The sequence below is a fragment of the Vitis vinifera genome, chromosome 12 (genome assembly GCF_030704535.1).
Source record: "Vitis vinifera cultivar Pinot Noir 40024 chromosome 12, ASM3070453v1".
NCBI classification, from domain to species: domain Eukaryota; kingdom Viridiplantae; phylum Streptophyta; class Magnoliopsida; order Vitales; family Vitaceae; genus Vitis; species Vitis vinifera.
In genome coordinates, this window is record NC_081816.1 from 13,817,963 (window position 1) to 13,844,030 (window position 26,068).

The 26,068-nt window shown below is 32.0% G+C and overlaps 1 protein-coding gene across 1 annotated transcript; it reads left to right on the forward strand.

Moving 5' to 3' along the window:
- The first annotated feature begins 21,583 nt into the window (after positions 1 to 21,583).
- Positions 21,584 to 25,865, forward strand: LOC104880952 (GATA transcription factor 26). Its single transcript, XM_059740930.1, has 4 exons — positions 21,584 to 21,953; positions 22,650 to 22,922; positions 23,269 to 23,339; positions 25,372 to 25,865. The coding sequence occupies exons 1-3, from the start codon at positions 21,584 to 21,586 to the stop codon at positions 23,280 to 23,282; spliced, it is 657 nt and encodes a 218-aa protein (XP_059596913.1). The 3' UTR covers positions 23,283 to 23,339; positions 25,372 to 25,865.
- The last annotated feature ends 203 nt before the right edge of the window (positions 25,866 to 26,068 follow it).

Below are 26,068 nucleotides of genomic sequence, written 5' to 3' on the forward strand. Positions count from 1 at the left end.
GTAGAAAATTGATGGACAAAGAATATGTGGATCGGAAGTCTTTTATGAAGAGCAAAACCTAATGCCACTTTAACAAGTGACAAATCAAAATCATATATATTATTTTTAGCCACTGCTGGAGCTAGCTTAGGCTGAGGAAGAGCACATGTCCCCTAAAAATGAAATCAAAGTAGTGGTTTTGATCCTTTGACCTCATGTGGAATGGCTACTTGTGCCCCTAGGCCACATTCTCCACCATTGTTAGTAGAAATTTTTTGTTGATCCTTATTAATCTATGTGATAATATCTTTTTTTTTCCTGTGATCGTCATCATTAAATAATTATTAAGGAAAAAAAGTAGATTTTAAATAGGCTAAAGAAGAGCACACGCCCCTAAAAATTAAAATCAAAGTAGTGGTTTTGATCCTTTGACCTTATGTACAAGGGGAAAGTATGTTTTTCATTACACTAAATACCACTATCTCTTCATTTAGGCTTTGGAGTGGCACATGACCCCTGAAAAATAAAATCAGAGTAGTTTTTTTTATCCTTTGACCTCATGTAGAAGGTTATTTGTGTCCCTCCTAGACCACCACATTCGGGGCTCCACCATTGTCAGTAGTGTTTTTTGTGATCTTCATCATTAAAAAACAAAAAAGTAAATTTTAAATAGACATTGAAAAAGGAAAAGAAGCTTTCCACAAATAGTCAAATTTAATTTAATTTTAATAGCATAAAACAATGAATTTTAAGTAAGAATGAGAGGCTTGATTTTACATAATTGTATAGAACTTTTCCTCTCCTTTCCATCTATTAATGATACTATATTGACCATGCTTGAAAGTTACTCACTTTAACTTTTTTATGTTAATTGATTTTACATGTAACTGACACAAATTTATTATACCTACTTAGATGGTGTTTGCCTTTTATCGGAAGTTTAAATAGATTTAAATTTGTTTGAGACTTGAATAGAAATTGATGTAGAAGTATGATTCAAACTTTAGATTTCAGATATATAAATGTATTATTTTTTACTTTTTATATGTAAACAAAACATTTGAAAACCTCTGTCCACAAAATATCTCAAAATAAAACTTAATTGAAAAACCATTTGGTTCCCCCCCACCCCAACAAAAAAAAAAAAAAAACCAAAACAAACTCTTAATTTTTTGGTCATTTAGCTTTTACAAGATTAAAACTTGCACTACACCTCTGGTATAGTCCCTCTATTCTCATCTCATCCATCAGAACTCTTTCTTTATAAAGAATTCCTATGAACGATGTCATATCTTCATTAAAAAAAAATTCTAAAAGAAATTGAATTTTGCTTTTTATCAGGAGTCCCATTTGGAGTAACTAATTGACCTGGCACAGTTGAAATTCATTCATATAAAGATGGCCCACATAAGTCTCACAAGGATAGGAATGTCCCATTCATATACGCGTAGGAGAAGAGCCAACTGCAATGATGGCCTTACCTCCAATATGCTAAATATCACATATGTGTTGACAATCTAAACATGGAGATTTCTCATTAATTAGGTTCATCATTACAAATTTTATTTCAGAAAAGGAAAAGAAAGAGAAAAAAGTAAAAATATCTTTCAAAGGTGTAAGCCATTGTTAGAAAAGGTAAACCACCCATCTGAGAGTTCAAAGAATTTCAGAATGATGTTGGTACCAAAGAGGTGAAGAGGAATAGAGAAAACAACAATCTGTTGCAGAAAGTAGTTCACAATCTATGGCTTCTTTTGCTCCTTGATTGTATGTACTGTGTCTCATATTATCCATATTACCATTCAATGTTTTATACTGTGTCTCCTTCACTACATTTCTTCTTCCTCTTCTTTTATGTGGTTTGAAACAAATCTTCTTTAGATGTGCACATTTCTGAAATATTACAACATTTTTTTTTTGCAGTTTATTTATTTATTCATATTTTTTGCTTTGCCTTCTTTGAAGTGAATATTTCGAGATTTGCAGTCATAATCATTCCTATTTTTTTTGTTCATACTTCTGGATGGTCTATGTTATCTTCCTTTTCCAGCTATAACATATTGGTCTATTGGATTGGTGTTATTCAGGGAGTTTAAGGCTTATTGAGCATATATAGGACTGAAGGGAAGGCACTGTCAACATGGTCAAACATGGGCCTTGTTACCATTGTGGAATTGAAAGTGAGTTTCTTTTCCTTTACTGTTTCTATTTCCTTTTTTAGCTTTTTTGTCACATGCCATATGTCATCTGCTGGATCTCTAGTTCTTTCCATTGATCTAAGTATGGCCAGTTATATGATATACAACCCCATCAAATCTATTTTTATTTTTGAGATTCAAGTTACATGCAAACATTTCAAGGGCTTAATTTGTGGTGATTTCTAATTTGTTGATTATTTTGAACTTATTTTGTATCTTAACATTCTATAAAGTATTTAGTATCATACAATAGTATTCACTTGACTGAATAGAATTATAATTTATGTGGGTAATTAATATGTATATGATTAATATTCATTAATCATCATGGATGGCTTCTTATTTAATGCTTTTATTTTTTCCCCCCAAAATAATGACCTAGATTAGGGCTTGTTTGTATTTTTGTTTGCATCTTAATGGATTTCAATATTTTTGGTACCATTTTTTAACTTAAGCTTTATTTGCAAAAAAATTTTCTCTATATAAAATAAAATAAAAAATTAATTTTAACTTTTGTATGAAATTCGAAGTCTTTCAATTCTATTCAAACTTCACATAAAAACCACATACCACCTAAAAGTTTTCTCATGTATTCTCAAATGTTGTCAATTCTCTCCTTATTTTCAAACTAAAATTTAAATGTTGTATAAGTTGAAATTTATTTTCTATCTTTTGAGTTCAGAAAGAATAGAATGAAATTTAGTTTTCAGAATTTTTTTAAGTAATTTAGCACTAATTCTAAAATTATGAATTTATCCTTCTTTTTCTTTTTCTTTTTTTTTAATAATTTTGCTTCTAGGTGAAAAGTTACAAAATTATCTTCAATAGTTAATTTGTTGGTATATAATTCCATCTAGTAGAATTAGAATGATAATTCAACTTCAATGATTAAAACAAGCTTGGAAAGTTTAATACAATATATTGTGGATTAATGCTTAGTGCAAACTTATCTTTGTTCATTTCCAACTAAGTTATGATCTTATAAAGTTAGGTTACAAAAAGAAGAAAGGTTTTGAGAGTGCAACATATGCTCTAAGAGTCTGCTTAAAAGTGATTCTTATTAAAAAGCTTTCATTTGTAACCCTTTTATTAGTAGCATTTCCATTAGAAATACTTATGGCTTAACTTATGGATATAAATTAGAAAAGCACATTGATATTGTTTTTAGTAATGTATTTTTCTTTTTGGAAAACAATGTAAGTTCAAAACTTTCTTCACTCTCTCCAAAGTAATCTTGTCATTCTTCTTCTTCTTCTTCTTCTTCTTCTTCTTTTTTTTCTAGTTTTCTGTTTATTTCTTTCCTCATGTTATTCTTTCTTTCTTCCCTTTCCCCCCTCCCTCCTCTCTTTCTCACTTTTTTTCTCTATCAATCTTGTACTCATATGAGCAATGATGATGTTTACCTCATCCATTATATACTCACTAGACTTTCTCTATTCTATCCCAAACTGCCCTAAGGGGTTTTGTTGCATGTGACAGTGGAACTTGCCTTTCTTTTGTCTAGATAATGCAAAGGTGAGCTTTGTAAGGCCTATCTTAATGTTATGGATGGTTGGATGGTTTGGTTTTTGGAATTCTATTTTTGCTTTGATAAATGCATTCATGGAATCCTACCCTTAACTCCCTTAACTCCCCATTTTTTAATAAAATATCTTTTTTACACTAACCATAATCAAGAAAAACTAGAAAAAAAATACTACTACAATAGTAGCAAGTTGGGTTGTCATCCTTGAGACACTAATTTGTTCAATTACTTAATAAGAAATGATTAATTGTTAGTTGGATCTTAAAAAAATCCTAACCTAGTTATCAAAAAGGAAATATCAAAATGATTATGATTAACAAAGGAATCAAATTATTTGCCTAAAACATCTAATAAAACCAAACAAATGAAAAGAAAACATCTAGAGATATTCGCATGTCAGATTTCAAATCCATTAAGAGAATGCAATTTTTTTTTTTTTTTCACTTTGAGGATCAAGAGAGTCACTCCAAGAAAAAAAAAATCAAACTTAGTGGGTGTTTTGTAAACCAATTTAATAACTTAAAGTAACTTAATAACTTAATTTAAATCATTAAGTAAATTAAGTATATTTGATAAAATAACTTAATGATATGACTTAAAGTTAAAAACAATTTTAAATAATAAGTAAAAATAATCAATTTATTATTAAATTCATATCTTCACTTTACCTTTTTATCCTCATTTATCATAGTTACTTCTATGATTTTCTTTGTTATTCCACAACCTCCACTGTTATTCAACTTTTTTTGTCCTAGTTATAATTTACGAGAATAAACATATCAATTTAATGATTTAAAATATATTTTAAGTTAATTTTATCAAATAACTTTAATACTTAAAATAAGAATTAAATAATAAGTTTTAAATTAACAACTTAAATATAATTCAACTTAAAGTCAACTAAAAGTCAACTTAAGTATTAAGTTTTACCAAATATATACCCTCTTAATGTTGATTTTAATCTAGAACTCTAATATACTTAGTCCTTTGTTTCTTTTTTTAACAATTAAGTACTAGTTTCATCCGTGAGATTTATTTCAATCTCATATAAAACCAATCAAAATGAGTTATTTAATGATCATGAAACAATCAAGCATCATTGAAACCAAGTTCAACATTAGTCATCTTTTAATAAAGATGAATTACATATTTTAAACTAAAGATAGAGAATTTGGAGTGAAAATATCACCACTTACCCTCCAATAGATCCCCCATCTTGCTTGCTCTTTCTTTAAATCAAATGAAATCAACCAAACATGCTAGAGACATTCTCCTTACTTTCCATGTTTTGTTGCTAAGGAAACAAATGAAAATAAGATAAAAATAGAAATCTAATTAAAATTGAGTCTTTCCTATCCACAAGAGTGAATTCTTTAAACATACAAAATCTAAAACTATGGAATTTAAGATTTACAAGATCTAAGACTATGGGATCCAAGACAAACTACCTTAACAAGTCTCTTATTTATAGGAAACTGAATGGACATATGGTAGACCAAACTTATCCTAACAAGTCATGTAATCAAGTTTAGATGAATTAAAATTGTCTAGTAAAGATTTACAACATAAAAAAAAAAAAAAACCATGGTTGAAATTGCAATCAAGAATTATACAAGAACCATTAACAACTTGCTCAAGGATTGTTTGTTCTTTTCTACTTTGCTGGTTAAGTTTTCTTCCATGTGCAAGGATAATCACATGACTTTGGGGATGATAAGACATCCAAGTGGTGGTTTTTTTTTTCAGTGACATTGGATGATCATAGGACCTCTCAATATGATCAAGGCTTTAGTTTTAGGACTAGGGGTGGAGCCAAGAAAGAGATTGAGGGGGACAATATATGAAACTTATTTCAGGGGGGCATTAATGAAACTACTCTTGTAGCCTGGTGGTAAGAAAGCTAATTTCCTGAGAAGTTAAGATCATGGGATCAATTTTCACTACCCTAATTTCCTGAGAAGTTAAGATCATGGGATCAATTTCAACTAGCCATAATTTTTTTATCAAAATTTCAAGGGGGGCATTTACCCCTCCTAGGCACTATCTAGCTCAGAAGGGGTCATTTCATTTTTAGACTTGGGATGAATAGGTTCAAAAGATGAGAGAATTAAGTATACCTACTAGAAAGACTAATCCAATCCATAATGATGTACTAGAAAATACAATAATATTACACATTGATCAATTAAAGAGAGATTCAACAACTAAAAGAAAGATCGATTATTTGGGATCCTTCCTTTCTTCAAACAGAACGAATAGAGATAGAATTAGACCGATTCTTGAAATGTCTTTCCAAATATTCCTCAATGTCAATGTATCGACTATTCACAGAATGTGAAAGTAGATGATTATTCATTTCTTTCTAAAAAAAATTGAAGGATTTCTTGGGAATCGGTCATTCCTTTATCATTTTGTCCAACAAGGAGAGTTCCTCTAATTCTATGAATTTTTCTAGAATACTCTTTTCTTGAATTTCATTCAAAAAAGTTTCAGATTGCCTAGTATTTCCAACCATTGGTAACCCAAGATTTCAAACTTTTATTAAGTGATAGAGAGATCTACCAGGGCAAAAATACTATAGATGCAACATATAGAAGGGGAATCAATGCTTTCTTTTTTGTCATTTTTCTTTTTCAGCTGGGAATTGTTAATGAGCCCAATTCATTCGCCCCTCCTAGGCACTATCTAGCTCCGCCACTATTTAGGACGATTGATCATTCCTTATATTTAGCTAAGATAATTAAAGCTTTGTTATGTATGATGTTTAGTCATTTTCTCCACCATGCAAAATGATCAAAAGCTCTCCAAGATGATCAACCATAGTTGTGATCATCCACTCTTGCATTCCCATTTTCCCTTATTATTTTATGGACATTTACCATAGGATAATTGATTATTCTCCATAAGATATGAGTGATCATCCTCCCTGGAATGATCAATTGTTTGGCCTTGAATGTGTGATTGTTCTCCATATTGATTGAACATTCACTTCGCTCATCATGATGGTCACATCTTTATGCTTTTATCCCCTTCTCCCACTGGTTGTTTGTACTTCAAGGCATTCTTTGACAGTACTTGTCTTCACCTTCATCAACCTCTTATAATCAATTTCCTTTTAAATTAATCCAAAACTCATATTTTCCTTCTCCTTTGCTACTTTTTAATCTTGAATACCCATACTACCTCGAAGATAAGATTTAACAAAAGTTCATGTTGAAAAGGCATATAGCCACTCTCAACACTCAAAATAATACTTTTCCGAGTGTTAATTTCTCTTCTCGACTTGAACATTACTAGTCCCCAACAACAAAAATGAATGTTAGTCACAAAAAACAAAATAAATAAATAAAAATACAATCCTTATTTTCAAAAATTCAAAATAATAGGCCACAAGATACTTGAATTAGAAATACGACAAATTCTTGAAGTTAAAATTTTTTGAGTTACAAATCTGTGCATCAACAATATGCCATTTTTTCAATACCTTAGTCATTCCAAACTTCTTTTAATGCTCCTTCCATCAAAGACTCAAGTGCCTGAGTTTCGATCTCTCAGCTGTGGCCATTGAAAGAGTACTTCCCATTAACTTGATTAGGACAATACCCTTTAACACAACACAATGTGATTGGAATTCATCCTTTTATTTAATTTTCTATTTTTTTCTTTCTAGGACATGAATGAACAGGTTTAGATATAGCTCTACTTTTTAGTTTGGAAATCTCCTTCTATATGGCTTAAAAAGGATTTATTATCAACTTCCACCTATTCAACTTATGATAACAAGATTAAAGGATCACCTAAAGCTACTAAGCCTTCAAGTTTCACCTCAGGCTCTTTATAACTATGTTTAATTTCTTACTTATTCACCTTAAATCCTTATATTTTTTTTAGTAGGCTCACTGGCCTTACTATTTTTTTTTTCCTTTTCAAGTGTCTAATGCAATTTTCAATCATACACATCACCCAAATCTAAAGGATGCATTCTTCCTCAAGATATAAGGTGCTTATTGAGTGTTGTCATTCTTTATACAATTAGGAAATAAAAAACCTAATACTCTTAAAGTTTCTACCTAACATTTCAAACATTTGTCATCTCTATAGCAAGATAGACTAACACATGTCAGTTCAAAATTACTTTTTTCTCCTAAAGAATCCTCAAGATCAAGAATAATATTATGATGCTTCAAGCCTCTCAAAAAGTATTAAAAAGAATTCCCAAAGATAAGAATGCATCTCAAGACATATATTTCAAAGAAATTATTGTCACCCAAAAACAATTAATGTCATGACCAAAAATTTTATTGAAACAAGCAAAGTTAAAAAAAAAAAAAAAAAAAAGTAGAGGTGAAACCCTCCCCCAACCTAAATCTTGCAATGTCCTTATTATGTAGAAAAACCAAATGCACAAGATAGATGAAAGGTATCAAGAGTTATCCTCATAATTGATTGAGCATATAAAACTTACTGAGGTGAAGTCATGATGAATAAGTCAAGGAAAAATGCTATTCTAGTCAAAATGACTTGTGCTTTCGTTGCTCACTTTGTATTGCTTTATTCATATCAACATCCTAAAAGAAAATAAACACGTCATCTTTCCACCCCTTAGCCTAATTTGTACTCATTCTCAATGTTCAAGGAAAAAAGCATTAGAGAAGAAATGAGCAAAATATAATAAGAGAAAAGTATTAATTCTATGAAAAACCAATAGCACATGTCGAGCACTTTATACTTTATCCTTGAGATTTGAGTGAGATGTGTGAGTGAGTACTAATTTGGACGCCTAAAAAATGGAAAAGAAAAGAAAGCCAATGATCTTACTGAAATAAGAAAGGAAAAGAAAAGAAAGCCAAGAACTTACTGAAGTAAAAAAGGAAAAAAAAGTGGCCAATGATCCTACTGAAAAAAATTAAGGGATTTGAGAATAATAAGCTATATATTGGACCTTGTCCTAAAGAGCTTGAGGTGAAACTTGACAGCTTAATTTCTTTAAGTGGTCCTTAAAACTTGGTAAACTGTGTTCAATTACTAAGAGTTGCCAATAGATCCTTTTTAAGTCACGTGAAAGGAGGATTTCCAAGCTGAAATGAAAAAAATAAAAATAGAAAAATATCTAAACTCATTCATGCCTTTCCCTGAAAGAAAAGAGAGGAAGAATAAAAATGTTAAAGGATATAATCTTGCTTAGACTGAGGGGATTTATTATTTTGATAGTCACAACTAAAGGATAAGAACTTTTACACATGACCCTTTGACAGTGCAATGAACAAAGTAGTAATAACCAAGAAAATAGTAGCAAGGATATCAAGAGAAATTCAGAATTGATTGAAACAACACAACAAACACACATAAGACATACAATTTATGAGTTTGGGATATCACCTACATTCATGGATTGATCACTTCTTATTATTGAAATAGAATTGTAAAGAGTTTTCTTCCTCATAGTGTTTCACAAATTTTACTAGGGATTTAATAAAAATGCCAATCTCATAATTGGAAACTTTGAACCAAAAAACTCTCCCACACTTCTATCAGATTTTTCTCTCTTTTTTTTTTTTTTTTTTTAACTATATTTGTGAAGTTAAAAAATAGAGTTTTCTTTCTGTCAATGTTCCACAGTGTTTCCCAAAGATTTTAAAAATACCAATCTCTCATTGTAATTGGTCCTGCTCTCCATACCCCTTAATAGGGCTTTCCATTTTTTTGACATTCACCAAACTCCAGCAATGCTTGAACTTGGTTCAAGGTTGCAGCTTGGTTAGCAAATCTGCTAGGTTTTCTTCTATAGCCACCTTCTTGATCTCTACTGATCCGGGAGCTAGAATGTACCTAATAAAAGGAAGTTTTACATCAACGAGCTTTGTTCTCTCATGGAACATTTGGTTATTTGAGTGACAAATAGCACATTGACTATCACACCAAACTGAAATTTCTATTTCATGACCTTTCAAATTAATTACCAAACCCTTAACCCATCTTCTATTGCTTTTGCAAGAACCATATACTCTTTAGTAGTTGAAAGTGCTATTATTAACTAAAGATTCACTTTCCATCTTATCATATTACCATACAAAGTAAAGATATACCAGTTAGTCATCTACTTTGTCAGTATCCCTTGCAAAATTTGAATCAACATATCTAAATGTTTCTTGGTGAAAGACTTGTAAACTGCTATACATCAAACCAACCTTCTGAGTTCCTTTCAAATACCTTAGAACCCACTTATCTACTTACCAATGACTTTTCCCAGGATTAGCAATACAAATCTTCTCTTCAAGCTCCCCATGTAAAAAATTTGTTTTTACATCCATCTGAATCAAATCTAGTCACTAATGCTAGCAAAATTCTGATTGGGAAATGCTTAATAATAGGTAGAAATATTTCATTGAAATATTTCCCTTCTTGCTGTGTAAACCTTTAGCCAGAAATCTTGCTTTAAGCTAGGCTTGATCAGGCATTCCATGTTTCCTCTTGAACGCCCATTTACTCCCAATGATCCTTTGGTTACTTGGTTACTCCATAAGATCCTAACGTCCATTTTTGTGCTAAGAGCTGATTTCTTTTTCCATTGTAGCAATTCATTATTGTTTTTCTTTATTATTTATTGGGTCACTAGAATACTTTGGATTCACATGACAATCATCAATTTCTCCAACTAAAGCATATATAAGATCAGCATAACTATATCTTTGAGATGGTCTTACCTTTGTCTTGGTTTTGTCCCTTATAAAGTTGTAATATGGCAATGTTGCGATAAACTCCTTCATGCATTTTCTCCGCCTCCAACTGAACTTTCTCACTAGTGTGAGAACCATCTTGTTCATCTACTATAGGTTGATCACCTACCATCACCATGTCTTCCTTATGAAATATCTAATCTCTACTTATCACTAGTTTTGAACCCCTTTCCTTGGTTATCTAGACATTGTATTCCTTGACACCATTAGGATACCAATATATATATATATATATATACATATCCTTCTTAGCTCTAGGTTCATGTTTTCCCTCATTTACTTGAATTTAAGCAAGACACCCAAATATTCTTGAATTTTCCCAAATTGCAGGTCTATTAGATTATATCTCTTCTAGGGTTTTGAAATCAATTGTAGTAGGAGGACATCTGTTTATCATATAATATGCTATGGTAACAAGCTCTTTAAAAACTTATAGGCAATTTTGCATTGGATAGCATGCTTCTAACTCTCTCCATAATGGATTTATTCATTATTTCGATAACGCCATTTTGTTGAGGAATTTTTGTAACCGTTTTATGCCTTGCAATATCATTCTCCTTGTGAAACTCTGAGCTCACCAACAAGATATTTCAACCCATTGTTAGTTCATAACCTTTTAATTTCTTCCTTGTTTGATCTTCAATAAAAAATTTCCACTATCTATAAGTCTTAAAAGCTTGGTTCCACCTTCACACTTGTATAGATTCTCCCTCTTTCTTACATTGTTCTCTAGATCAAATGAAATCAACCTAACATAATGGAGAATTTATCCTTACAAACTATGTTTGGGTCCTAAGAAAACAAGAGAAATAAGAGAAAAATAAAACTTTAAATAAAGTTAAGTCTTTCATATCAACAAGAATAGAGTTTTCTAAACCCATGGAATATGAGATTTGTAGGATCAAAGGTTATGGAATCTAAGACTAATTACCCTAACAAACCTATCATATTTATAGGAAACTAAAGACACATGTGACAACCCCAAACTTATCCTAACATGCCAAGTAATCAAAATGAAAGGGGTTAAAATTGATTCAACAAAGATTTACAATATAAAAGAAACGATGTGTGAAACCATAATTGAAAAATTTATCATTTTTCATGTGTAAGGATGATCACATGCATTTGGAGATGATTAGACATCCTCATGATTGTTTTCTTCAATGTTGTAGAATGATTTGAGGATAGCCTCCTAGGATGATCATGTTAGAATTATTTATTATTATTTATTTAGTAATATCTAGTAGCTTTATTTAGTTTTATTTAGTTACTATTTTTCTCTCTTATTTAGTTACTATCATTGTATTTAGAATTAGTCTATTTCTTTTTCAGGTTTTATTAGGTTTATTTAAATCCTAATAGTGTTGTATTTTTTTTCAAGAAAGTTCATAATGAGAAGTCCTAGATTTTCTTTTCTCTCTTTCTCTTTAAATATTTTTTTTAAAGATTTCGACACGGTATCGAAGCAAAATTGATCTTGTAATGGAACTTTTTTTATTCATATTTGTTTGTTCATGCAATTCCTTTTTGTTATACTTGATCATGGGATATCATAATGAGTGATTGCATCGTTTTGTTTCTGTTTGATTTCATATTTGTTTTCTTTGGTTCGTTTTTGTTTTCTTTTGTTTATTGGCGATTTGTTATTTATTTATCATGGCTAGTGAATGAGATGATTCCCTTCAATCTATTAGTGTGAGATTGGATGAAAAAAATTATTTGTATTGGAGTTATGTAATGAAAAAATTTCTAAAAGGTGAAAAGATGTGGGGTTATATTATTGGCACTCTACACAAACCTATGAAAGAAAACAATTAAAAATATGTAGAACAATTAGATGTTTGGAAAGTAAGAAATTTAAAAATTATTTCTTGGATCAACAACTCCGTTGAAACTTCGATAGGTACATAGTTGGCAAAGTATGAAACTGCCACGAAAATTTGGGAACATTTGGAAAGATTGTATACACAATTCAATTTTGCAAAACAATATCAGTTAAAGATTGATATTCAAGCCCTTGAACAGAAAGATATGGGTATTCAGGAGTTTTATTTTATGATGACTAAACTTTGAGACTAATTGAATCTCATGAAATCAATAGAGCTCTAAGCCTTTGCACTTTATATTGCCAGTCAAGAGGAACAACATCTCATTCAAATTTTTATGGTCCTTTGTAGTGATTTTGAAGCATTATGTGGGGCTATTTTAAGTTGCAACCCATTTTCCTCTATTGAATCAGTGGTTAGTGAATCATTGGCTAAGGAGATATGTCTTAAGTCTCAACTAGGAAAAGGTATCTTTACTTCTCATACATCTGTTTTGGTAGTCTCTTTTGGGCTACCTTCCAAGCCACCTTCTAATAATCAAAACAAGCCTTACTCTAGGGTTGCTATAGATGAATGTAGCTACTGTAAGCAACAAGGTCGCTGGAAGACTCAATATCCAATGATCCTACCAAGAATAGTGCAACACCAGCCTTCTCAACAGTCTTAACAAAGTCAGTTTAATATTGACCAACAACGTTTTTATAGGCCTCTACAATCTAATACTATAGTAGTTGTTCCTCCATCTAACTTATTTGAATCTAAACCTATATTATCCTTTAATCCCACAATAGCTTCCCTTGTTGAACAATTTCAGAAGTTGCCTCACGCTCCTTCTCCTCCTATGACTATTCCAACACCTTTTGAGACAATGGATCTTTCTTCCCCACATTCTTCTCAACATCTTCATATGCCTACTCGATTACCAGATTCTGTTTATTACTCTTATTCAAATTCTTTTGCATCATTGTTAGCTTTTATTCACAACCTTTACAAGTCTTTATCATATAGAGAAGCTATTCTTTGATCCTCTTTGGTAGCAAGCTATGATTGAGGAACTTTCTACTTTACATAAGACTGGCACTTTGGATTTAGTACCTTTTCCACCTAGTAAGAGTGCCATTGGTTCTCATTGGGTTTATAAAATCAAAACTAAGTTTGATGGTTCGATTGAGCATAACAAAGCTCGATTGGTTGCTAAAAGGTTTTCTCAATTGTATGGTATGGATTACGAGGAGACCTTTGCACTAGTTACAAAGATGACGATTGTTTGTACTCTCATTGTAGTGGCTTCCATTCGTGAGTGGCATATATCTCAGATGGATGTTAAAAATTCCTTCTTGAATGGTGGTCTCCAAGAATAAATCTACATGGTCCCCTATCCTAGTGTTTCTCATAACCCTGGAGAAGTTTATAAGCTCAAGAAGCTTTATACGGTCTCAAACAAGTACCTCGTGCTTGGTTTTTTGAAATTCTCTTATGTACTTACTTCTCTTGGCTTTCACCATAGTCATCACAATCCTTCACTTTTTCTAAAGTGCACCTCTACTAGTCATATTCTTCTTTCTTTTTATGTTGATGATATGATTATTATAGGTGATGATGTTACTGGGATTGCAATGTTGAAATCTGATTTGGCTTTTTGGTTTTGAAATGAAGTATTTAGGTGCTCTACGATACTTTTTTGGTATTGAGGTTGCCTTTTCTCCAAAAGGTTATCTTCTCTCACATTTTAAGTACATAGTTAATATTCTTGATTGAGCTCACCTTATTGATACTAAACCTATTGATACTCCTCTCGAGGTTAATGTTCAGTATTCTTCTTCTAATGGGAACCCCTTACCAAAAACTACTTTATATCATACTATTGTTGGTAGCCTGGTCTATCTCACTATTACACGTCTGGATATTGCTTATGTTGTTCACATTGTTAGTCAATTTGTTGCTTCTTCTACTATAGTTCATTGGGTTGTTGTTCTTCATATTCTACGATATCTCTAGAGCACTATGTTTTAAAGTTTTTTATTTCCATCCACATTCTCTTTAGAGTTGCGTGCCGGCGCCTATTTTGATGTTGATTAGACCAATGATCCTAAAGATTGCAAGTCTACCACTAGATTTTGTATATTTTTAAGTGATTCTCTTATTTCGTGGAAGAGTAAGAAACAAACTATTGTTTCTCAATCTCCCACAAAAGCTGAATATCGTGTTATGGCGTCTACCACTAGTGAGATAGTTTGGTTAAGTTGATTACTTATTGATATGAGTGTTTCTCTTTCTTATCCCACTTTAATGTTTTGTGACAACAAGAGTATTATTTAGATTTCTCACAACTCCATTTTTCATGAAAGGACTAAGCATATTAAGGTTGATTGTCACCTCACTCGTAATCACTTTCAGTATAACACTTTTACTTTGCCCTTTGTTCATTCTTCTCCACAAGTTGCAGATTGGTTTACCAAGTCACACCCGTTTTCTTGTTTTCGATTTTTAATTGACAAACTCTTAATGCTTCTTGCAGCCACATCATGAGTTTGTGGGGGGATATTAGAGTTATTTATTATTATTTATTTAGTAGTATCTAGTAGCTTAATTTAATTTTATTTAGTTACTATTTTTTTTTCTCTTATTTAGTTACTATAATTGTATTTAGAATTAGTCTTTCTTTTTTAGGTTTTATCAGGTCTATTTAAATCCTCTTAGTGCAGTATTTTTCTCAAGAAAGTTCATAATTAGAAGTCCTAGATTTTCTTCTCTTTTTCTCTTTGAATCTTTTTTTTTTTTTTTTTTTTTTTTTTTTTTTTTTTTTTAAGATTTCAACATATCAAGGCTTTAATGCTTTAGATGATTGATCATTCCTTGTATTTTGTTAGGAGGATTAAGGGTTTTCTATAAAGGATTTTATATCATTTTCTCCACTATGCAAAGCAATCAAAAGTTTGCAAGGACGATCAACCATGATCCTGATCATCCTCTCTAGTAGGCCCATCTACCCTTCTTTCTCGATGGACATGTACTATATGACGATTGTTCTCTACATAAGATGAGTGTTTATCCTCCTCGGAATAATTGATCGCTAAGCCTTGAATGTATGATTATTCTCCATACTGATCAAACATTGACTTAGCACCTCTTGATGGCCACACCTTTATGCTTTTTCCTCCTCTAACAGGTTGTTTTTACTTCAAAGGATTGCTTTGGCACTTGTCTTTGTCTCTATCAACCTCTCACAATCACTTTCCCTTTACATTAATCCAAAACCCATCTTTTACTTCTCTTTTGATGCATTTTTCACTTGAATACACATTAGCTCAAAATAGGACTTAACATAAAATCAAATTAAAAAATACTGTTAACACTTAAAAGTAGTGATTAAATCCAGATTTAAGTATGAAAATATTATCTTTAGTTTAAATAAAATCCTCAACTGTTTTCTTAGGATGTGGTATATATGATCCAAATTATTTAAGGGGTCGGGGGTACAAGTTATATTGCTACTGATTTTTTTAGCATTGGTGATGTAGTTGTTGGGTTAGACTGGTATTATTTCTTCAACTTGAATTCATGTGATTACGGCAACTGAAATTATAACTTTGTGAAACTGATGAATTTTGGTAGTTTCTAAAGGCCTATGCTATAGTTACCAATTCATTCAAAGCTTCCTTTTGACTAAGGATGGTTAATGTTGAATTGTGTCTATGGGGCTATCATATACTACACAAGGACCACCACTAGAGTTATCACCTAAAATATTCAACTTAGACAATTTCTTTAATTCTATGGCCTATACCCCTGTCCCAAGGAGGCCAAAGGAGCACTTATACCCATCTCCTCACTTAGATTAAACTTGCCTCTACCTTAGGCACTTGGTCTTTTCTTGTTTTCTTTTCACCTTTTTCTAATTTATTCTTGGTTTCATAAGCATCCTAAGCGTGGGAACTTTCCTGGGTGCTTACTCATGAACTCTTCGTTACACATCGTTCCCATAAATTTTCTTGATTGTAGGTTTAATCCATCATACAATTTCACCAATGGACATCCATAATGCAATTCAGTTCTTGAAATGTTTTATGCACTAACTCAAATTTTTTAAGGTATAGATAATGGTTTGCCCTTTGTACTCCTAAGAATTAATACAGTAGTATTTGGATCATTGTCAACTGAATATGGAACGATTAGCTAGGGATTAGACAGAATGACAATGTCAGAGGGTGCAATTGCATGCCAAGTGACTAAAAATAGTCTCTAAGCTAGGATTTGAATTTAAGACTCTTCTTTCCCTTCTCATTGTGATTTCTACCATCTTCAATCATCGATGATGAATTGGTAGGGGTAAATATGGATATAATCAATTGCCCTCTATTATTGATAATCCAATTAGGTCTATTCAAGTCTATCACAAACATGTATTTATCCCATCACACAACAATAGTCCAACCACTATATCGCAGCAATTCTAAGAAGATAATAAACTTATATAGCCTATTTTAATCATGCACTAAAAAATAAAAGAAGAAATGGAAAAAATTTAAGTTGTGTTGATGATCACAACCAAACAAGTACCCATTAACTACAACTTCTTTCCTTATCAAGTCCTGAACAATCACTAAAACCTTAGCCACCTCTGGATATTGCAAGCTAAAATGTGTCCCCAAGTATAGGGAGTTAATAAAGAAATATAATCTAGATGAGTAGGGTGCTTTACCTAGGAACTGACTTGGAGAATCTGACTGGCAGACACATGCAAGTGGGTTGTTCCTCTCCAATAGCAAGGAAAGTATGCACAACATATGTATGCATTGGTGGAGTGCCATCTTTTGTGCATTCTTTGCTTGTATTATGCTCTACCATTTTGCAATAGGGTTCATACTGGTGGGGTGTAGACTTGGAAATCTCCTTACTTTGAATTTTTCTCATGCTATGAAACTTTGATGTTTATGGTGCATACTCTCAGGACCAAGAAATCACAAAAGATCATCAAGACGTCATGAAATATATCATAATAGTGCCAAACATTAAAAGTACCAGGCATGTTGGGCCAACTCCAACTTGGGTGTTATAGGGTGGAAGGAGGGAAAGAATGCTTCTCAAAATGCAACTTCAATACAACAACCACTAAGTATAGTTCAATGTGGTTTTACATGTTGGGAACTTGCCTATTTTATTTTTTTTCCATTTTTGATGCTTTCCAAAGATAACAAAGGAGTTCTAGTTTCTCTAAGAATTGAGTGCTTGCATAGTGGCTAGATATTAGTTTTCATTTCAACTTTTTGAGAGTGAGAAGATATGAGTAAGAAGATAAAACGCACAATCATCCCAACACAACAACCGTCCAAAAACTATATCATACTGATACTAATTAAAAATATAATAAAACCACTTAATCTATTTTAATCATGCAACTAAAAATAAAATAAATGGAAGTGAAAATTTTGCCAAGTTATGATGATAATCACGGCCAAACAGATGACCAGAAACTCCAACTTCTTTCCTTACTACGTCCTTGCAAACAACACTAAAGTCTTGGTCACCTCTGGATAGTGCTAGCCAAAATGTATCACCAATTATAGGGAGTTAACTAAGTGACATAAACTTTATGAGTAAGGTGTTTTACTATAGGGACTTGCTTGGTTAATTGGAATGGTAGGACACAAGTGGATTGTAGCTTTCAGGAGTTGGAGGAGTGCAAACCATAGATGTGCACATTGATGGGGTGCGCCATGTTTGGTGCATTCTTAGCTTGTGTTATTCCCACCATATGCAATAGGGGGTGAAGACTGGTGGGGTTCACTCCTAGGGATATCCTCTGAGTTTTTCTCATGCTCTGAACTTTGATGCTTATTATGCATACTCTTGAGAATAAGAAATCACTAAATATAATACCTACTAGAAATATAGCAAAACACACTAAACATAAAAAAATTCTAAGCATATTGATTTGGTTCAAACTTGGGGAATTAAGGGGTGAAGATTAAAAAAGAATGCCTCTAATTAAGACAATTGTAAGCCATTAAAGAGGTGCAACTTATCAGTGTGAATCAAAGATGCTTTCAAAGTAAAAGTCAATATCATGCTAGGTTTTGAGCAATACAAACATATTCCTGATAACTTTGGAGTGGTTTGCAAAAGGGTGAAAGATGTGAAATTGTGCAAGCCATTCATAAAAAGAAATGGAATAAAACAGTATGTATAGATCTCTACTCCCTTTCCTCCCAAACTTACAATGTTATAGTACAAGGCATTGAGAGTTTTCCAAGAAGATAATGAAAACTTGGAATAGATCATAAGACTTCATAAAGTCTTCTAGTTTCACAGAGAAATATGACAAAGGGAAGAAAAATAGTACCAAGTTGTAGGAATCAATCTCAATATACGTGAAACACTAAAGAAAGATAACATCATGAGCAATCCAGATATCACTCTTATTATCACAACAAATAGGAGTTGGTGAAAAAAAGAAAAGCATCTATTTTCTCCAATAATCAAGGAAGCTAAATGATCTCAACAATAGTAAAAGCCATAGCATGCTATTTGGCTTCTTTATAGGATTGGGAAGTAATTAATTGTCCATTTCTTGTTTTTCTACTAAAAGAGAGTTCCACACTGGATATTGAAGATGGTAACAAACTCAAATATAGAGTCCCTTATATGTATTGTAAAATACAAATACGAGATACATGATAAATAGTAATAGGAAAAGAGACAAACTAACTCACAATGTATACCACATATGCTATATCAAGCTATATAACTATAAGGTAGATCAATCTTCCAACAATGCTACAATATAAGTCAGATAAGCTAAAGGAGTACCATTGATGGAGTATAATCAACATTAAGCTCTAAAAGAATTTCAAAGGTCCTAGTGGCAGTAATGTGAGATCTTTGAAAGAAATCATTAACATATTTAGATTTAGAAAGAAGATAACCTCAAGAAGAATAGCAAACCTCAATATCAAAAAGAAAAGAAAAAAAATTGAAACTGCCCTAAGTCTATGAAACTCAAACTTTAAAGCAAAACTAGCAAAATTATTAGTGGTAAAAATTATTTCATAAACATAGAGTAAAGCTAAGTAAGACAAACAAAAAATGCAATATATTAGGATGAAAACCAGTAAAACTAATCAAGGACAAGCACAAGGAGCTTGCTTGAATCCATATAATGCCTTTTTGAGTCTACATTTCTTCTTAGGATTATGAGAAACACGTGGAGAAGGAAACTATATATCCCTTTTAAAGGAAGAGACACCAGCTACCATGAGTGATTCTTATGTATCACAAAGAGTTTTTCATTCATAACTTGTTGTCATCCATAATTGTTCCAGAATAAGTGATAATGTGGGATTTGGAGATGATTCCTCATCCTTGATGTAACAACTATTACTACATGAGGTTGCTTCACTGTTGGCATCTCTTGTTGCTGTTTCTTTAATAACAGAGTACATTTTTCCATGTCCTTTTTGCCTACATTAAATTAAGATCACATTCGTTGGTAACAGCTCTATCATCCTAGAGATTTTGTGATGAGGTAGAGGGAGACTTAAGTAGAACACCTAGAAATGTTTGATTAGTCAAAAGGAGTCCATTTTCTATAGGAGACTTCAAGTACAATACCAGTTCTCCAAAGTCCGGTCAAAGAGCCATTAAAAATTAAATGAGCCGTTGCTTTTCTCTATAAATGGTATGAGGTTCATAAGTGCGAAGTATCTTAAGTTTTGTAAATTCAAGTCAGCCTTGGAATGTTGTCATGGCTTTATAAACTTCTTTAATGCTCTTTTCTCCTTGTTTGGTACTTTTATATCAACCTTTATTTGATAGCATTTGTCAAAATTAGACAACATATATTTATGAATTTGTCAAACAGTCCTAAATTCCTTTAGTAGTAGGAATTCTTGCATATTGCATTCCATTGAAATATGAACAAGTTATCAATCAAACTAATAATCTTTGAATTACTCGTTTGGCAAGCACCAATTAAATTCACTTTACTTCTCTACCTTAGTGTTAGACAACATAACAAGATCGCTAGGTATACAAACTCTCATCTGTTTCCCAACCAAAAGATTTTTCATGGCATATGTCTAATAAGAATAGTTATTTTTAATCTATTTCACACTAATAGCTGAAAGGGAAGCATTGCATTGACCCAATATATTTGGAGCAAAGTAATTTAAAAGAAAAGACAACACCTTGTCTTACCAAAATTCCATGCTGCACAGGTCAGATAACTTCAAACCTAATTTTCGCCCCTGAAACAATATCGAAGGTAGCCCAATAAGCATTTAGCTTGCTCCCAATGATACAAATCCAACAAAAAAAAAATCTCACAATTTTGATTTATGTTTTGAATGTTCTTTAGAATACCAATACATAGAAAAGGAATTGTGCCGATTTTTTTGCAAAAAAAAAAAAAGAAAGATGTGAAACTATCGGCTACAAATAATCAAGAAAGAAGAAATGCAAGCATGATCAAACTGAGGATTATCATAATTTTGCATTGATACCATGATAACTTTAGAGAATTTTGTGAAAGAATACGAAAAATGTAATCTATTTATTGAACAACATACAACTAGTTCCAGCTAAAAAGCCCTAAAAGAGAGAAACTACTATACTGCCCTTCTAAATATTATATGAATTAGATATATATCTAATGACTTGCATATATCTCTAATAATGCAAATTATATTATCACTCACACACGCAGTGAATTTAAATCTCATGCTACGTTTTGAGTAAGCTAAGCATATGCTAAAAATTAACTTAGATTAACAAAATATTATATTAAGCAGGCCTCCAGTAGGTCTTGCATACTGTACTTCCCATGAGCATAAGTATAGCTAGGTGAGAACTTGGGCCAGGCTCTTTACAGTGTGACCATTAATTATAGGTTTAATGCCAAGATTTGATGTGATTTAATTTTCAATTAATCCAACAATTGAAAATGGATGTGCCATAATTCCAGTGTGCATGACCCTATTAGAATTCATTAATTTTTTAACTGACTACTTCAGCCAATTCAATGGCAAAATACAATGTGTGACATTTGAAAAAATGAAAAGGTTACTAATAAGACAGAAAAATAATTAAAATGAAATTAAGCCTTGCATTGTGGTTACTAAAGAATTCTGTTACAGTTCATTACAATTTGAATAAAAATGTTGTTCTATATTTTGTTATGGGCTGTAGTGGATGTTGATTTGTACTACATTTCTTACCCAGATGAAGATGATTATTTTTCTTATTTTTAATGTAAAAGAAGCATCTTCATGGTGTTCAAATTTTGTCAATGTTGATCTACATTTGTAATGGTCCTGAGTAATGGTTGCAGAAACTCCCCTTTGGAGAAATGGGCCCCCTGAGAAACCTGTATTGTGCAATGCATGTGGATCAAGGTGGAGGATTAGGGGGACTCTTGAAGACTATATTCCCAAGCATGCTCTTGCTGTTATGACTAGCCATGCCAGAGACAGGACTCAAAATCCTCATCAACATAAGTTACCTCTTGAGAGAACATTTGTGAGTCACCCCAATATTATGGTTCATAATGAAAGCCACTCAGATACTAAAGAGAATGCTATAAGATATGATGACCCATATTCAAGTGGTTTGGGAGATAACGCAAGCCATAGAAGTAGTTCGGGGTCCTCTTCAATATCATGCTCTGATCATAGCCACACGGAGCTGCTGAGTAAGCTGGATAAAAAATAATCTCTTGCTAAATATATAAACCTCAGTTCTTTTTTTTTTTTTTTTCCATTTTTTTTCAAATCATATCAATTGACAACATAAAAAATCCAATATACTCTGTCAAGGTATATATTGATTATAGAAAACTTTAATTGCATTATTAATTCATCCTCAATGAACCCAAGTTAATTTGTTGTGTTTTGCATATACAATTTACGTCTTGCATTGTGAGTGGCCATCATAGGGAAATTGAATTGTTTGATTGTGGGATATTCATGGAAACTGAATTGTGTGAAATTCATAATCTATGGAATCTTTTTTAACTTTATTTTAAAGTAGCTTATTCTTCTAAGCTTTTGATTGAGAGAGATCTACATTCATAATATTTAGGTACAATCCACTCAAGAAATGAATAGAATTGAGGGAGAGAGAGAGAGAGAACTACATTCACAATACTATTAGTTAGAATTTATTTAGGAAAATATGCAAAATAGATGGCAATGAAAATGTAAATTCATAACCACTAGAAGCAACCAGCAGAATTGCCTGGTCAAGTTTAATCTTTAAGTTATTAATTAGCATTCTCTTCTTTAAGTACTTCCAAATAAAACTAATATTTCTAAAGTTAGTCACCAAGTAGAATAAATTATAAGTTTAAATTTTTTAATCTGTATTAATTAAATAACATGTTTTGTAGGTTCAATCCCCTGCTCAAATAATTGGAACTCTAACGTTCCATCGAGAAAAAGGTCACTGGTTCAATACCGTAATCTAACATTTGTTGAAAAACTCCAGAAGGACCTTTATGATATTCTACAAAATGAAGAGCCTACTACTTTGTCTGAGTGCCCAGATGGGAATCTCATCTATTATGAAAATAGTGGTAATCCTGAAATCGGTCTGGGAGTGCTTCTGCTAAAACCGCCTATCGTTTCGGCTCAGCAAGAATCTAAGACATTTAAAAGTGAAGGTAAGATGACCTCCTCATCTTGGCAAGTGTCAAGCCTCTTTTTCCTATTTGTGTATCTGTTTTTTATGAGTTCACACTTGGTTAGTCCAATAGTTAGGAATGACACAAAACAAAGCTTCAAAATTATTCCTGTTTAATCCTCATAAGAAACCCAATGGTGTTTCTAATAGAGAATTTAAGCCAATTTTTCCTTACTGCTTGTCAGCCACTCATGTAACTACCATTCAACAGCCCAAAAGTTTGTCTGTCTATTGTGATATATTATTTTTTGATGCATTCTATTTACTTTATATAGTTATGTGCCAGCTTTAACAGTATTGCTCACTTAATTTTCTTCTTCTTTCAGATGATAACTCCTAGTGATCCAGCTGTCAGAGTATTGTTAACCTTCTCTACATATACACAAAAGGTTCAAAGGTATGAGGATTCTTCAGTTATACCTCTTTGATTTTAATTGTTACACTTTAATAGTCGCTGTCACTATTTTCCCTATTAGCTCAAAGCTATTGTTAAATTCATTAAATATTGTTTATGATTTATAATAGTTTAGATTGATACACATTTTAGTTTGGTTTCGGGTCCATGGAATACAAATATATTTGTAGCTAGGCATAATGTAATATCTGGACACACTTTCATGTCACCTTTTGTTTTAAATACTCCATCTTATTTACTATGAAGACCTGTAATAACCATATGTAAAGTTGAAAACAGGTGTTAATATGTTTATTTCTTACCATCAGATACATTTTCTTAATCTGTCATTAACTTGTTCAACCATTAGAGTTACCTTATACTGTTGTAATTGGAAGACATTACTAAAGCTTATGGAAGAAGCACTTTTTCTAGTAACTGGTACTTCTGTGTTCTGGGACATGCTCAGCAAACATTCATGAATTTTGGTTAATAATTGCCAAAGTTTCCATAATATTGTCACAGTTGCACTACTATATGACCTCTTGGAAATTAGTACTTTGGTCCACAATTTGTTAAACTTCTCTTCAGTAAATTTATCTTCAAGTAAGTCAATTGATTTATGTTGAAATTTGTCATAAATTCTTATACTACTCGACTAGGCCTAAGAGGTATAGGTCTTGAAAGTCACCTCATGTTCCTCTGCTTTCTAGTTTATTGGCCTTCCTACTGACTAGCAAATGAACTTGTGGTAAGGTTCTTTAATTCCATGCATATTATTATTATTATATATGCATAGAATTCCTCACTAATAAAGAATTGAATTTTGAATCTGTATAGTCCTACAATTTTACGTGGGTTTGGAGATAAGAGCACATGCATGGTTTCGGATGTAGAGAAAGTTAAGAGTGGAATTTTGAGTTATAAGTTTAATTTTTGGTGATTTTGAAATTTCTGTTTCCTCCCACAAACGCCATATATTCATCGTTGAACCACAAACAAACACACAATGAATATGTATATATTGATTATACTATGCATGATAACAGCCACATGCCCCCCATGAAAATATTAAAACTAAAAAACTACACTGCTTGCCACATTAGGACTCGAGCCTCAGACTTCTTATTGCCCCCCTAAAAATGATAACTCTGGATCATTGGGTTAAAGCTCATATTTGTTTAAAAGGTTGTCCCTCCTAAACTAAATTGCTAGCTCCGCCCCACTGATAGTGGCAAAAGATCTGTAGTCAGGACTTGAATGATCGAAATACATGACAGATGACAAACACTATTCAAATTTCTTTCAATTTATTGAAAGATCAAGTCATTTACATTTAATATATAAAGAGAAAGCTAAAGTAACATGGAGAAAATTGGAATGTTTACATATTGGTAAAAGATTCAACTGAAGTATGTGAAAAAGTAATTATACTACTTTTGGATGAATGTACATGTGTTTATTATTGTCCTATTTACATTATTATATATTTTTAACTATTACTGAATTGTTACTGCAAATTATACATTTGCAGTAAATTAACCCTTATTATATAACTTTACTTGTCAACAACATTGAGTCTTAAGTAGCAGCAAAAGTTAGTATGGTTTCACTTGTGGGAGCTGTTGCTCCATCAATCCTACTTATTGTCTGGGCATGTTGTTTAATTAGAGTTAGACTATAAATGTCTTCACTTGGTATGTTTTCTAAAATGTTCTAGTAGCTTATATGATATCACTGTCAGTGATTATTCTCAACTTGCATCATTTGGGTTTGTCCTATTATTCATAGTTATCAATAAACTTGATTTTGATTATTTAGGTGAAAGTTGTTTAATCATCCAGGAATTAGGATTGCTGTGATACATACATACAGATATGCAATCTTGAGTGTGTCTGTGTGTCTATGTGTATATATATATATATATATACATCTTTAGCTATGAAACATAGTAGGAAGTGCATCTTCTAGTTCGATGTGGTTTTAAATTTTTTGGGCATGTTCCTAATTTGTTTGTTATTCGGATGATTTTCAGGAAATAACAAAGGAGATGGAGAGGTTCCATTAAGAGTCGAGTACTTAGCTGCTGGATTTTAGTTATCATTTCAACCTTTCGAGAGTGAGTGCATCTAATGGGAGGAAACAAAAGTATAATTGGATTTGTTTAGATAGATATCCTTATGTTGCTTGTTTATATATCTTAATAATTTGCTTTGTATTTTGTCTAAAAACTTCTCATTAATCCTTGAAGAACCAAAAGAATTTCTGAAACAAGACACACAACTGGAAGATGCAAAACGAGAAGAATTTCTAGAAGGGCGAACTACATCCATACACGCTGACTGATTTTATTATTTATGGATGTTTACAGTGTTGTAGACATTACACTTTCTTTATAAATCAGAAGGGAATAATATACAAAAAGGTCAAATAATGATTTCCGACCAGCCTTGATATTCAGCACTTTCCATTCATGCTGCTGCTATCCATTTCGGCTGCTCAACACGTTTAGATTCTGTGCTGCTTTCCTAATTTTATCAACAGATTGCAGGTGATAGTTTCCTTTATCATTCCCCTGCAAGCTAGAGAGTGGTAACTTGTGCACTCCTAGCTTGGATCGAAAAACTTGAAATGAGTTCTTAGGTAGTGCCTTTGTGAATACATCAACCACTTGTAGGGATGATGGAAGAAAACGTGCAATAAGAACTCTGCTTGCAACTTTATCTCGGAAA